Source organism: Doryrhamphus excisus, chromosome 2 (genome assembly GCF_030265055.1).
Source record: "Doryrhamphus excisus isolate RoL2022-K1 chromosome 2, RoL_Dexc_1.0, whole genome shotgun sequence".
Taxonomy (NCBI): domain Eukaryota; kingdom Metazoa; phylum Chordata; class Actinopteri; order Syngnathiformes; family Syngnathidae; genus Doryrhamphus; species Doryrhamphus excisus.
The window spans coordinates 29,838,152-29,851,216 of NC_080467.1; the positions used below are offsets into that span (position 1 = coordinate 29,838,152).

A 13,065-nucleotide genomic window follows, 5' to 3' on the forward strand; every position below is an offset into this window, starting at 1 on the left:
CTAAGCTAGCTGTTAGCATAAAGAGCATAAAGACCTGGCTCTGGGACCATGGGGGGTCAAAGGTTAAAAATAAATCTGCCTCATTTAAGACTTTTAAAGAAGTTCTCCTCGAGAATGAGGCACTCAAACCCGAGTCAAAATAAAACATTTATTTATTAATTATGCATTTATTAACATTGGATCCTAGTTGACCCGGGTCGGGTCTAGAACCGATTAACCGGCATAAACCAGGGGCGGCTGTAAAGTCATAGCATCGCATTTATGATTAATATTACAAAAGAAAGTCGGAATATTCAGCGATAGACTGGATGGAGTCCAGTCTAGGGTGGACCCAAAGTCAGCTGGGATAGGCTCCAGCACTGAAATATTAAATTAATATTTTTTTTTTTGGGGGGGGGGGGCAAAAATGGATGTTGGTCCTAATAATTGAATTTTCATCCATCTCCACGGTTACTTGGAGTAAAGTTTCAAGCTTGGAGTTTTCACTGTGGGTCTGTCGGAGGGGTGGGAGGGGGGGGCAGGTTTGGACCCCCCCCCCCCCGCCTGGGTTAGAGGATGAGGAAGACTTGCAGGAGTGAAGAAGAAGAGGAGGAAGGAGGACTAATTAAAGTTGTATCATCTGCCTTCTGTGTTTACAGCCTGAAAGCATCTCTCGCTCTACTTCCTCCTCATCGTCACGTGGGGAGGGCAAAATAGACCCCCCCCCCCCCCCCCCACCGGAAATTCTGCCCCCCCCCCCCAAAAAAAGTGTCATGTCATGATTACAGCAATCAATTAATCAATCAATGAAAAACATGCAAAGGATGCTCCCGTGTAAACTTCCCACAAGTGGGGGGGTTGGGTGGGAGTAAGGGGGGTGTGGGGGTGGGGGGGTAGAGTGGGAGGTCCGCGGAGGAGCACGTAACCTGCTTACAAATGAACAACGTGCCCAGCCGAACTCGCACACGCTCCGCACGCCACACTTCGGAGGCGTTGCGCATCGCCGCCGCCGAGCGCTTCCGCTCCACTTCGGACCCCCTCCTCGCAGCCCCCCGCCCCCCGAACCGGAGCCCCCCGAACCGGAGCCCCCCGGCCGAGCGCAAGCAACAGCGGATGCTCTCCGCTTGGCGAAGCGACACTGCGGCGAGCCGATCGAATCCTCCTCCGCCTCCTCTATCTCCTCCTCTCGGATCCCCCAAAGCACGGAGCCCGTGTTCGATGCCACATCTGCACCGGAGGATGTCTTTCTTCTTCTTCTTGGGATAAACTCGCCTCCGCACGCAACCCGGACCCTGAGACTCCATCGTCGGCAGTAAAAAAAAAAAAAAAAAAGCCACTTTATTGGTCACAGACATCGCCTCGACTTGGTGGGAATCGAGCCTGGAGCATCTTCGGAGCAGCCCGGGTGCAAAGACGAATGGTTCCGGTAACTACCGTCTCCTTCACTTCGACATCCGCCCTGATCGTCTCCTCCGTCGTGGGGCGCTTATGAAACAGGTGGCAGGGATACATAAGGCTTCATATTTTCTTATGGTACATCTCCTACAGCTGGGGGGGTTGGGGGGGTTGGGGGGTGAGCATGCCCCCCCCAGGACCCCCCAGCCCCGGGAGACACTTGGCCAGCTACCTGAAAGATCAACAGATGTTCCGCTTTCACATCGAACATTGATTCGGTTAGATTACCCCCCCCCCCCTTACCGACCCCCCCCCACCCCCACCCCGCTAATGAATTAGTTTACTATCCTGTGGTGTCTTTCCCACCACGTTCATTCTCAAAAAGTACTTTTTTGACATACGTATGTCATTCTAAATTAACTAAATTAATCATGATTAATCACCGTGGGTGTCACCGAATGAGATGTGACAACAATACTCTGTGAGAACAAGACCGGATTTGGACATTACTTTAAAGAAAAGTACAAAGAAAGAATAGGTACTTGTACTTGTGTTATCCTACAGTGTATTCAGGTGCCAAAAATTATATATAATAATATTGTTATATTTGCATATTTTACATAATAATAATATAATAATTATTATTTTAATTTTATTTTAATTATTATAATATTTTATTATTTTTAAAATATTTAAATATATTAATTATTAATTATATTAATTATATATAATTATTATAATATTTTATTATTTTTAAAATATTTAAATATAAATATAAAATAATAAATAATAATAGCAGATTGCATGACAATTTTACAGATACAATAATACCAGGTGGACTGTTACGTGTAAAATATATAGTCTGCCCCCCCCCCCCCCCCCCCCCGGAAATTTTGTTATATCAATGCGGCCCGTGAGTCAAAAAGTTTGCCCACCCCTGCTTTAAAGGAAACGTAGAAAAATGCCCCGTCACGTGACGTTAAGGAAAATGTCCACCGCATCCATTTTACGGGAAGATAGTTTTGTGCGATTAGCAAACAAACAACAACAAGGATGGAGACGTTGCCCTTGGCGGAGGTAACAAAGCGCATATTTATGGAGGAAAAATCATTTCCCCGGCGCACACTCGCCCGTACGCCATTACTCACGCTTAAAGCGAAATTGGTTGCCTCACCTTGTCAACAACACTGTCACCTGGCAGACAGGAAGGAGGGAACGCGCGTGATGAATCGGCATGTGATTGATGAGCCGAGCGGACAGGTGGGCCGTCAGCACGGCCCCTCGCTCGCGAACATGGCGCTGACACGCAACAAGACGACAAACACACGGGGAGAAGGTTTCCATCGTACGGTTAAACGTGCAGGTGGAATCGCTGAAGAGGCCGCCAAAAAAAAAAAAAAAAAAAAAGGCTATAAAAGTTCCCCCGCCGCCATCTTGCAGATTATCAGCTTTGCCAGCCCCCGGAGGGGAACATGAGGAATTCATCCAATTTTAGGCCAGCCGTAATCAAGTTTTAGAGGCTGATGAAACAATGGGCTTTCAGACAATCACATATTACACACGCGGGTGTGATCCGCACATGGCCGCCCCCCCCCCCCCCCCCACCGGGGATCCGGGCAGATGAAACCGCTCTCGCTTTGATTCATCGGCTCCCGGACACGCCGCTATACGAACGTCCGAGATATTCCTAAAGCCAAGAGGCGTGTTCATCTTTCACTTGGAGACACGCGCTCATTTCCACGCCCACGCTCAGGACACCACGGTTAGCTTTTTTGGGGGGGGCACCCGCGCTCGGCCCCCGCTACCGTGCTATCGGCTAAGTCTTTGAATTTTGCCCATCATCCGCACAACACATGTATTTCACATTTCTGTGCCTTCTAAAGATATAAAAAGAGCTAAAAAAAAAAAAAAAAAAGATGTGGCTAAGAATGCACGCCATGGGACACGCCCACAGCATTTTTTTAAATTACTTTTTTAATTTAATTTTAATTTTTACAATCAGTAACTGTTACATTTGTTCACTTCCTGTTTTCCTAATATTTATTTTTTTTAATTAATTTTAATTTTTACAATCAGTAACTGTTACATTTGTTCACTTCCTGTTTTCCTAATATTTATTTTGTTTAATTAATTTTAATTTTTACAATCAGTAACTGTTACATTTGTTCACTTCCTGCTTTCCTAATATCATTTAAGTTTTTTTTAAATTATTTTTTAATTTTAATTTTTACAATCAGTAACTGTTACATTTGTTCACTTCCTGCTTTCCTAATATCATTTAAGTTTTTTTTAATTATTTTTTAATTTTAATTTTTACAATCAGTAACGGTTACATTTGTTCACTCCCTGCTTTCCTAATATCATTTAATTTTTTAAATTAATTTTAATTTTTACAATCAGTAACTGTTACATTTGTTCACCTCCTGCTTTCCTAATATAATTTGAGTTTTTTTTTAATTATTTTTAATTTAAATTTTTACAATCAGTAACTGTTACATTTGTTCACTTCCTGCTTTCCTAATATTTAATTTTTTTAATTAATTTAAATTTTTACAATCAGTAACTGTTACATTTGTTCACTCCCTGCTTTCCTAATATAATTTAATTTTTTAAATTAATTTTAATTTTTACAATCAGTAACTGTTACATTTGTTCACCTCCTGCTTTCCTAATATAATTTAAGTTTTTTTTAAATTATTTTTTATTTTAATTTTTACAATCAGTAACTGTTACATTTGTACACTTCCTGCTTTCCTAATATTTTATTTTTAATTAATTAAAATTTTTACAATCAGTAACTGTTACATTTGTACACTTCCTGCTTTCCTAATATTTTATTTTTAATTAATTAAAATTTTTACAATCAGTAACTGTTACATTTGTTCGCTTCCTGTTTTCCTAATATAGTTTAGGTTTTTTTAATTTAATTTAATTTTTAATTACCAAAGTATGAGGTGATCTGAACATCCATGACAGGTTTATTGTATTTAGCAAACATCATATTTTAGTCATTTTTTCCTCCTCCTCCCAAGTTTAGTCTCCCAGCTCTCGTATATTCCTCCTAGCGCCTCGGCAGCGAGATGGACAGGGGTCGACGCCACGGGTCGGCGAGCGGCTGTTGATTTGTACTTCCTTATCTGGGGAGAAGAAACGTCTGTTTTGGAGATGCTAACACGCCTTCGTCGTACCAGCCTGTTTGTGTTCATCTTCATCATGTGACTTCTTTTTAAACGATGCGTTCACTTGTAACGCAAGTCGCATCAATGGATGCTCCTAGACCAGGGTTGGGCAAACTACGGCCCGGGGGCCACATGCGGCCCACCAAACGTTTGAATCCGGCCCGCCAGTTGCTTTTAAGTATTTCAACTTTTAACATACCAGCTGGCAAAATGACTTTCAAGTCGGATGTCTTATTCAGTTAAAAAATAAATAAATAAATCGTAGAAACAAGAACATATAGCTGATGGTAGTATGACAATTAAAATTAGACAAATAATTTAAGGCGTAAAATTATTAAAAAATATTTAAAAATATTTAAAAAATATTTAAAAAATATTTTAAAAATATTTAAAAAATATTTAAAAATTATTTAAAAAAATTTAAAAATTATTTAAAAATATTTTAAAATTGTAAAAAATTAAAAAATATTTTAACAATATTTAAAAAAATTTAAAATTATTAAAAATTATTAAAATTATTAAAATTATAAGCGTAAAGTCATGTGTGTTAAATATATGTTCTGGCCCCCCGCACAATTTTGTTAACTCAATGCGGCCCATGAGTCAAAAAGTTTGCCCACCCCTGTCCTAGACGAATCCACGGGATAAATGGCCTCGTGGGCATAGTGCCTTCAGCGGGTCAGGAAGTGACAAACTATCAATATTCCTGTTTCAACACCAGACGTTATTCCGAGGCAGCCACCCCCCCCCCCTGCTCCATCACGCCCACGCGTCGCCATTACAAAACACCTAGTCCGCTATGGATTTGCTATTACAATAGCACGGCCCCCCCCCCCCATCGGAAGGGTCAACGCGCTCCGGGACGGCGCGGCGCTCCGTGTCCCGCCATAGGATAAAGAGACGTCCATTCGATATGACTGGGAAGTCGATGATCATTCCTCATCGGGAAATCAATAGCGAGGTTTATGCGGTCTCAGAGTTATGAGCTGCCAAAAGGCGTCTGCACCCCCCCCCCCCCCCGACCCCCCCGGGCGTAGTGTCCACAAACACAGCGGTCAAACAAGACGCCGCGCAAATCAAAGTCAATTCAGGCTTTCTTTGATACAAGATGGCGTCAAAACAGCACGGAGCACAGACGTAGCGACACGGCACCTAGCTAGCATGATTCATCAGGAATACGGCGGGAACGCCATGGAAGAGCGTCACCGCCAGTTTCGTTTCATCGCCGCTAAAAAAAAAAAAAAAATGTGTTTCCAGGCATGGTGCCCACGCCCCAGGTGTGCGTCTCCACCCTGGTCACGGTGAGCACCATGGCGGTGGTGGACCTCTACCTGCTGGAGCAGAGCATGCTGGGGCCTCGCGGGGCCCCGGGCCCGAGCGCGTGGCAGTGCGTGGCCGTGTTGCTGGGCGACCTGGGCTTCCTCCTGGCGCTGCGCTTCGTGTCGGCCGGCGTGGTGTCGGAGGCGCGCTCGTCCCGGCGAGGCTTCGCCAACGCCCTGTGGTTCCTCTTCCTGTCGCTGCTGCAGCTCAAGCTCTTCTTCGTGTGCCACAACTACAGGCAGGAGCGGCGGCCGCCCGACCCGCTCGCCAGGAAGGTCCTGACGCTTCTGCTGTCCATCTGCCTGCCGTCGCTGTTTCTCATCCTCACAGGCGCCGACTACATGACGCCGCAACGCAGGAAACAGGAAGTGCGGGGACGGCTGCTGTGGGTGGTGGTGGACCTTCTGGACGTGCTGGATCTGCAGGCCGGCCTGTGGGAGGCCCAAGGCGGGGCTCCGGGGCCGAAGCTGCCCATTTGGGCGGAAGGCTTGGTCTTCTTTTACTGCTACGCCCTCCTGCTGCTGCTGCCGTGCGTGGCGCTGACGGAACTGGGGGCCACGGGTCTTCCGGGGCAGCGGGGGCCCCGTAAGGAGGCCTTGTACCCGTGGCTCAGCCTGGTCACTATCAACATCTTCACCCTGGGACTGAGGGGGGCGGGCATGCTGTGGTACAGGGACCCCCGAGTGTCCACCGTGTTCCTGGGGAAGAACCTGCTGGCGCTGGCCGTGAAGCTGACCTCGGCCTGGGGGAGACACAAGCAGGAGCGCGGTCCCGGCGGGGCCGGGGCGGCGGCCGGAGCCGAACCCAAAGAGTCGACAACGCCGAGCCGGAGCTCGGAGCGGGGGGAGGGCCAGTCCCAAGGGGGCGTGGCCTCCTCTCACTATCACACACTGTCGTGCTCGCAAAGCCACGCCCTCGCCCACGTCAGCCCCGGGCACACGGAAGCACCCTTGGCTCAGTCCTTCATCTCCCATGAACTCTAGACTCCAACGCGGGCACAAAAACACCGGATGCAGATCTATGCACACCCACTGCAAAAAAAAAAAAACTCGGATTTTGTTTTCTTGTACGACTTGGCGTCATGGCGTGTTGATGGGCGTTAAAGGAAACCTCATTCCCAATCCTGATGTGACACGTGAACACACAAGCGAGGAAAAACAGTTAGCATGAGGGAGCTAACAAAGCACATCGCGGGTCTAATTATGAAGCCCACCAGGAAGGTTGACGGTAACGTAACGTGCTAGCATGGATGGTTTATGGTAATGGTAATGGTAATGGTTTAATTCCATTTAAACATGCATCAGATTCCAATTGAGTGCATCCCATAATCAGTTCCCAGTTCCACATGTCAAAAAGGAGTAGGAAGAAGCAAAGCTTATTAAATCCTACCCCTCCATCTGGTACTTTTACAATCACTAACTGTTACATTTGTTCACTTCCTGCTTTCCTAATATCATAAAAAAAAAATTTTAATTAATTTTAATTTTTACAAAACAGTCACTGTTACATTTGTTCACTTCCTGCTTTCCTAATATAAATTTAAGTTTTTTTAAATTAATTTTAAAATTGTTTAAATTTAAATTTAAATTTTTACAATCAAAACTGTTACATTTGTTCACTTCCTGCTTTCTTAATATCATTTAATTTTTTAAACTAATTTTAATTTTACTTTTTACAATCAGTAACTGTTATTTGTTCACTTCCTGCTTTCCTAATATAATTTAAGTGTATTTTAATTAATTTAACATTTTTTTTAATTTTAATTAAAATTTTTACAATCAGTAAATTGTTACATTTGTTCACTTCCTGCTTTCCTAATATCATTTAATTTTTTTAAATTAATTTTAATCTTAACAATCAACTGTTACATTTGTTCACTTCCTGCTTTCCTAATATCATTTAAGTTTTTTTAATACATTTTTTTAAATTTTAATTTTTACAATCAGTAACTGTTAGATTTGTTCACTTCCTGCTTTCCTAATATAATTTAAGTTTTTTTAATTAATTTAAAAAATAATTTTAATTAAAATTTTTACAATCAGTAACTGTTCCGTTTGTTCACTTCCTGCTTTCCTAATATCATTTAAGTTTTTTTAATTAATTTTAATTTTAACAATCAATAACTGTTACATTTGTTCACTTCCTGCTTTCCTAATATCATGTAAGTTTTTTTAATACATTTTTAAAAATTTAAATTTTTACAATCAGTAACTTACATTTGTTCACTTCCTGCTTTCCTAATATCATTTAAGTTTTTTTTAAATTAATTTAAAAAATTATTTAATTTTAACAATCAATAACTGTTACATTCGGAGCTTGGTTCATACGGAGGTCACAGTATGTAAATACAACGTGGCGTAATTATGACACGCGTCGTTAGCTCCCACATGCTAGCTGTTTTTCTGTCTTTATAGCACAGAGAAAGGAAAGACGTGTGGTCATGTTTCACATCTGAAGGTTCCTAACTTGGGATTATTCCCGGGAATGTACGTATGTGTCTTTGTGTTTTATAGTGCCGGTTGTATCGTCCGTCCTGCATTTGTAGCTTTCAATTCTTTTTCAAGACCAAGAGTCAAGTCATCGTGTGGCGTTGAGGCTGCAATTAACTTATTTGTACATCTTTAAAAAAAAAAACAAAACCCAATCCCATTCAATCATCCGTCTTGGCTGGGAACACTGTGAAACTGTTTTTGCTAATCACTCTGCGTTGTCGAAATGGTGAAAGAAAATGAAGGTCTTTGGGGAAACACCGGAACGTTCTCTCTTTGTCTGATTGATTGATGGCGTTCCAACTCCGCTGCGGAAATGATCGTCTTTCTTTGTTATCGCCGCTACTGTATCCAACAACGTTAGTTTTTAACTCCACTTAGTAGTTTACCGGCAATATTTATACTGTTTAACAGAAGGAGATGAAGCACTGCAACACAAAGAAGTAGTACTAGGAGTACAAATATTACACCCACGGTATTTCATCTATATAAGTATTCAATGTTAAATGGTATAGTTTTGAAAAAACAAAAAAAAAAACATGACTTTCTAAATATAGTTTTACCATTATTAGAGCTCTGCAGACATGAAATAACACCCCTATAGTAACATTAACGCTCCTGTTTGTCATTGTTTACATCACATTGCCGACTCTTATGGCCGCCACACACAGGAAGTGTGGTTGGCGAAACTCGTCGCCAACACGTAGCGAACCATGTACGCCAAGTTCGCATCGAGAGCGAATTGTGTGAGTCTGCCACGGTTTTGATTGGCCGTCGTGCTGCTGCCGACCTTGCTAGTCTTCATTTATTCGTTTATGGCCTGCTCTAAATACAATTTTACCATTATTAGAGCTCTGCAGACATGAAATAACACCCCTATAGTCACATGAACGCTCCTGTTTGTCATTGTTTACATCACGTTGCCGACTCACGCCGTTCATGCCATTGTTCTATGGCATCATGTTGTTATCCACTCATCTGTGCGATTCATTTATGGCCTGCTCTAAATACAATTTTACCATTATTAGAGCCCCGCAGACATGAAATAACACCCCTATAGTCACATGAACGCTCCTGTTTGTCATTGTTTACGTCACGTTGCCGACTCACGCCGTTCGTGCCATTGTTCTATGGCACCATGCTATTATCCACTCATCTGTGCGATTCATTTATGGCCTGCTCTAAATACAATTTTACCATTATTAGAGCCCCGCAGACATGAAATAACACCCCTATAGTCACATGAACGCTCCTGTTTGTCATTGTTTACGTCACGTTGCCGACTCACGCCGTTCATGCCATTGTTCTATGGCACCATGTTATTATCCAGTAATCTCTGTGATTCGTTTATTCGTTTATGGCCTGCTCTAAATAAAATTCTACCATTATTAGAGCCCCCGCAGACATGAAATAACACCCCTATAGTCACATGAACACTCCTGTTTGTCATTGTTTACATCACACGCCGTTCATGCCATTGTTCTATGGCACCATGTTATTATCCAGTAATCTCTGCGATTCATTTATTTGTTTATGGCCCGCTCTAAACACAATTTTACCATTATTAGAGCCCCGCAGACATGAAGTAACACCCCTATAGTCACATGAACGCTCCTGTTTGTCATTGTTTACATCACATTGCCGACTCACGCCGTTCATGCCATTGTTCTATGGCACCATGTTATTATCTGCGATTCGTTTATTCGTTTATGGCCTGCTCTAAATACAATTTTACCATTATTAGAGCCCCGCAGACATGAAATAACACCCCTATAGTCACATGAACGCTCCTGTTTGTCATTGTTTACGTCACGTTGCCGACTCACGCCGTTCATGCCATTGTTCTATTGCACCATGCTATTATCCAGTAATCTCTGCGATTCATTTATTCGTTTATGGCCTGCTCTAAATACAATTTTACCATTATTAGAGCCCCGCAGAGATGAAATAACACCCCTATAGTCACATTAACGCTCCTGTTTGTCATTGTTTACGTCACATTGGCGACTCATGCCGTTCATGCCATTGTTCTATGGCACCATGTTATTATCTGCGATTCGTTTATTCGTTTATGGCCTGCTCTAAATACAATTTTACCATTATTAGAGCCCCGCAGAGATGAAATAACACCCCTATAGTCACATGAACGCTCCTGTTTGTCATTGTTTACATCACATTGCCGACTCACGCCGTTCATGCCATTGTTCTATGGCACCTAATAATAAATAGGCCCTAGTCAAGCACAAAGCAGCCATCTTTTTTTTTTTGGGGGGGGGGGGGGATATTGTTGCTGCACTGCGGCTTCCAGACACGGTATAAAGGGTTGTGAATCATATGAATAATCCATTTAGAACACAAAATACTCCTAAGTCTGATAAACAATGTAGCTAATGGAGGGAAGAACACAAACATTCAACGTTCATCTTCTGTTTGCACTTTTTTTTAGCCTTCAAAATAAAATGTCTAGCCACCAGGCAAATCCCAAAAACCCTTTTTCATTGGAGGTGGGAGAAAAAAAATAAAAAAAAAACAGCAGCCAGACGTCTACATTATTAAACGGCGGCGCTGGTTATATTTACGTCATATGTAGCTCACAGCAACGGGTGCACAACGGAGCCTAGCGTCTTGTTTCAGCGCCGTCCAGGATGGCGTCAAGATATTCCGACATCCGTCGTCATGCTACACGTCTCCAGGACAAAAAGTGGTTTTTTATTTATTTGTAAAAAAAAATTTAAATTTCAATTAAACATTTTACAATCAGTAACTGTTACATTTGTTCACTTCCTGCTTTCCTAATATCATTAATTTTCTTAAATTCATTTTTATTTTTACGATCAGTAACTGTTAAATTATATTAGGAAAGCAGGAAGTGAACAAATGTAAGTTTTTTTAAATTAATTTAAAAAAAATTACATTTTTATTAAAATGTTTACAATCAGTAACTGTTACATTTGTTCACTTCCTGCTTTCCTAATATCATAAAAAAATTTAATTAATTTTAATTTTAACAATCAGTAACTGTTACATTTGTTCACTTCCTGCTTTCCTAATATCATTAATTTTTTTAAAATAATTTTTTATTTTTACGATCAGTAACTGTTACATTTGTTCACTTCCTGCTTTCCTAATATCATTTAAGTTTTTTTTAATTAATTTAAAAAAACATTACATTTTTATTAAAATTTTTACAATCAGTAACTGTTACATTTGTTCACTTCCTGCTTTCCTAATGTCATAATTTTTTTTTATTAATTTTAATTTTAACAATCAGTAACTGTTACATTTGTTCACTTCCTGCTTTCCTAATATCATTTTAGTTTTTTATTTTATTTTAATGTTAACATTCAATAACTGTTACATTTGTTCACTTCCTGCTTTCCTAATATAATTTAAGTTTTTTTTATAATTTTTTTTAATTTTAATTTTTACAATCAGTAACTGTTACATTTGTTCACTTCCTGCTTTCCTAATATCATTTTAGTTTTTTTTTATTTTAATTTTAACAATCAATAACTGTTACATTTGTTCACTTCCTGCTTTCCTAATATCATTTAAGTTTTTTTTATAATTTTTTTTAATTTTAATTTTTACAATCAGTAACTGTTACATTTGTTCACTTCCTGCTTTCCTAATATAATTTAATTTTTTTAAATAATTTTTTTAATTTTAATTTTTACATTCAGTAACTGTTACATTTGTTCACTTCCTGCTTTCCTAATATCATTTTAGTTTTTTTTTATTTTAATTTTAACAATCAATAACTGTTACATTTGTTCACTTCCTGCTTTCCTAATATCATTTAAGTTTTTTTTATATTTTTTTTTAATTTTAATTTTTACAATCAGTAACTGTTATATTAGGAAAGCAGGAAGTGAACAAATGTAAGTTTTTTTAATTAATTTAAAAAATAATAATTTTAATTAAAAAAATTTACAATCAGTAACTGTTACATTTGTTCTCTTCCTGCTTTCCTAATATCATTTAATTTTTTTAAATTAATTTTAATTTTAACAATCAATAACTGTTACATTTGTTCACTTCCTGCTTTCCTAATATCATTTAAGTTTTTTTAATAAAAGTTTTTTTTCAAATTAATAATTTTTTTATTTTTAATTTTAAAGTGGTTGATGCCGGCCTCGGCGGTTCATGGAGCGCGGCGTGGGCCCGCTATTGGCAGGCTGTCACCATCTCGCCCAAAGTAACTGAAGGCCAATCAGACCTTCAGGATGAATAACTGGCGGCTCCTCCGCTTTGATAAAGTCACTCAGCCTCGGCTTGGCAGCCTGGTTCGATTCCATGTTTTTACCTTTGAATGGAGACCACATAAACGCTACATCCACGCACAAAAAGCTCGCAAGCGCCACAGCGACGACACAACGCTTATTCGTCACAATTAAGTTGACGCGCCGCCATCAACGCGGGTCCTATCGGCGTCCTCGGGTGAGGAGATAAAAGTCTTGATGCGTGGCGCATCGAGTCAAGCGCCGCGCTTCTCGGAGCCGACCTGAACTCACCGTCGGAATCGTCTCTCTCCGAGCTTTAATGGTCGTCTTCCATTAAAGCGGCGCCATTCGTCATGATGCTAGCTAGCGCTTGTTGTCTTGGCTGCTTTAGGCTGGAATTACAGGCCGGGATTAGCGGACACTTCGACTAATGAACGCTCTCACACGGGGAATTCATTTGTCGGGGGGGGGGGGCTGATG

At 40.7% G+C, this 13,065-nt stretch overlaps 2 protein-coding genes across 3 annotated transcripts in view; one reads left to right on the forward strand and one right to left on the reverse strand.

The window, feature by feature from the left end:
• Positions 1-13,065, reverse strand: part of mrpl11 (mitochondrial ribosomal protein L11) — a 51,752-nt gene that overhangs the window by 11,011 nt on the left and 27,676 nt on the right. The gene's annotated exons all lie outside the window — the stretch shown is intronic.
• Positions 964-8,512, forward strand: tmem265 (transmembrane protein 265). Its single transcript, XM_058058831.1, has 2 exons — positions 964-1,405; positions 5,811-8,512. The coding sequence occupies exon 2, from the start codon at positions 5,813-5,815 to the stop codon at positions 6,854-6,856; it is 1,044 nt and encodes a 347-aa protein (XP_057914814.1). The 5' UTR covers positions 964-1,405; positions 5,811-5,812; the 3' UTR covers positions 6,857-8,512.

Coding starts and splice junctions, on each gene's coding strand:
- tmem265 (XM_058058831.1), top strand. CDS start 5,813: ATGGTGCCCACGCCCCAGGTGTGCGTCTCCACCCTGGTCACGGTGAGC.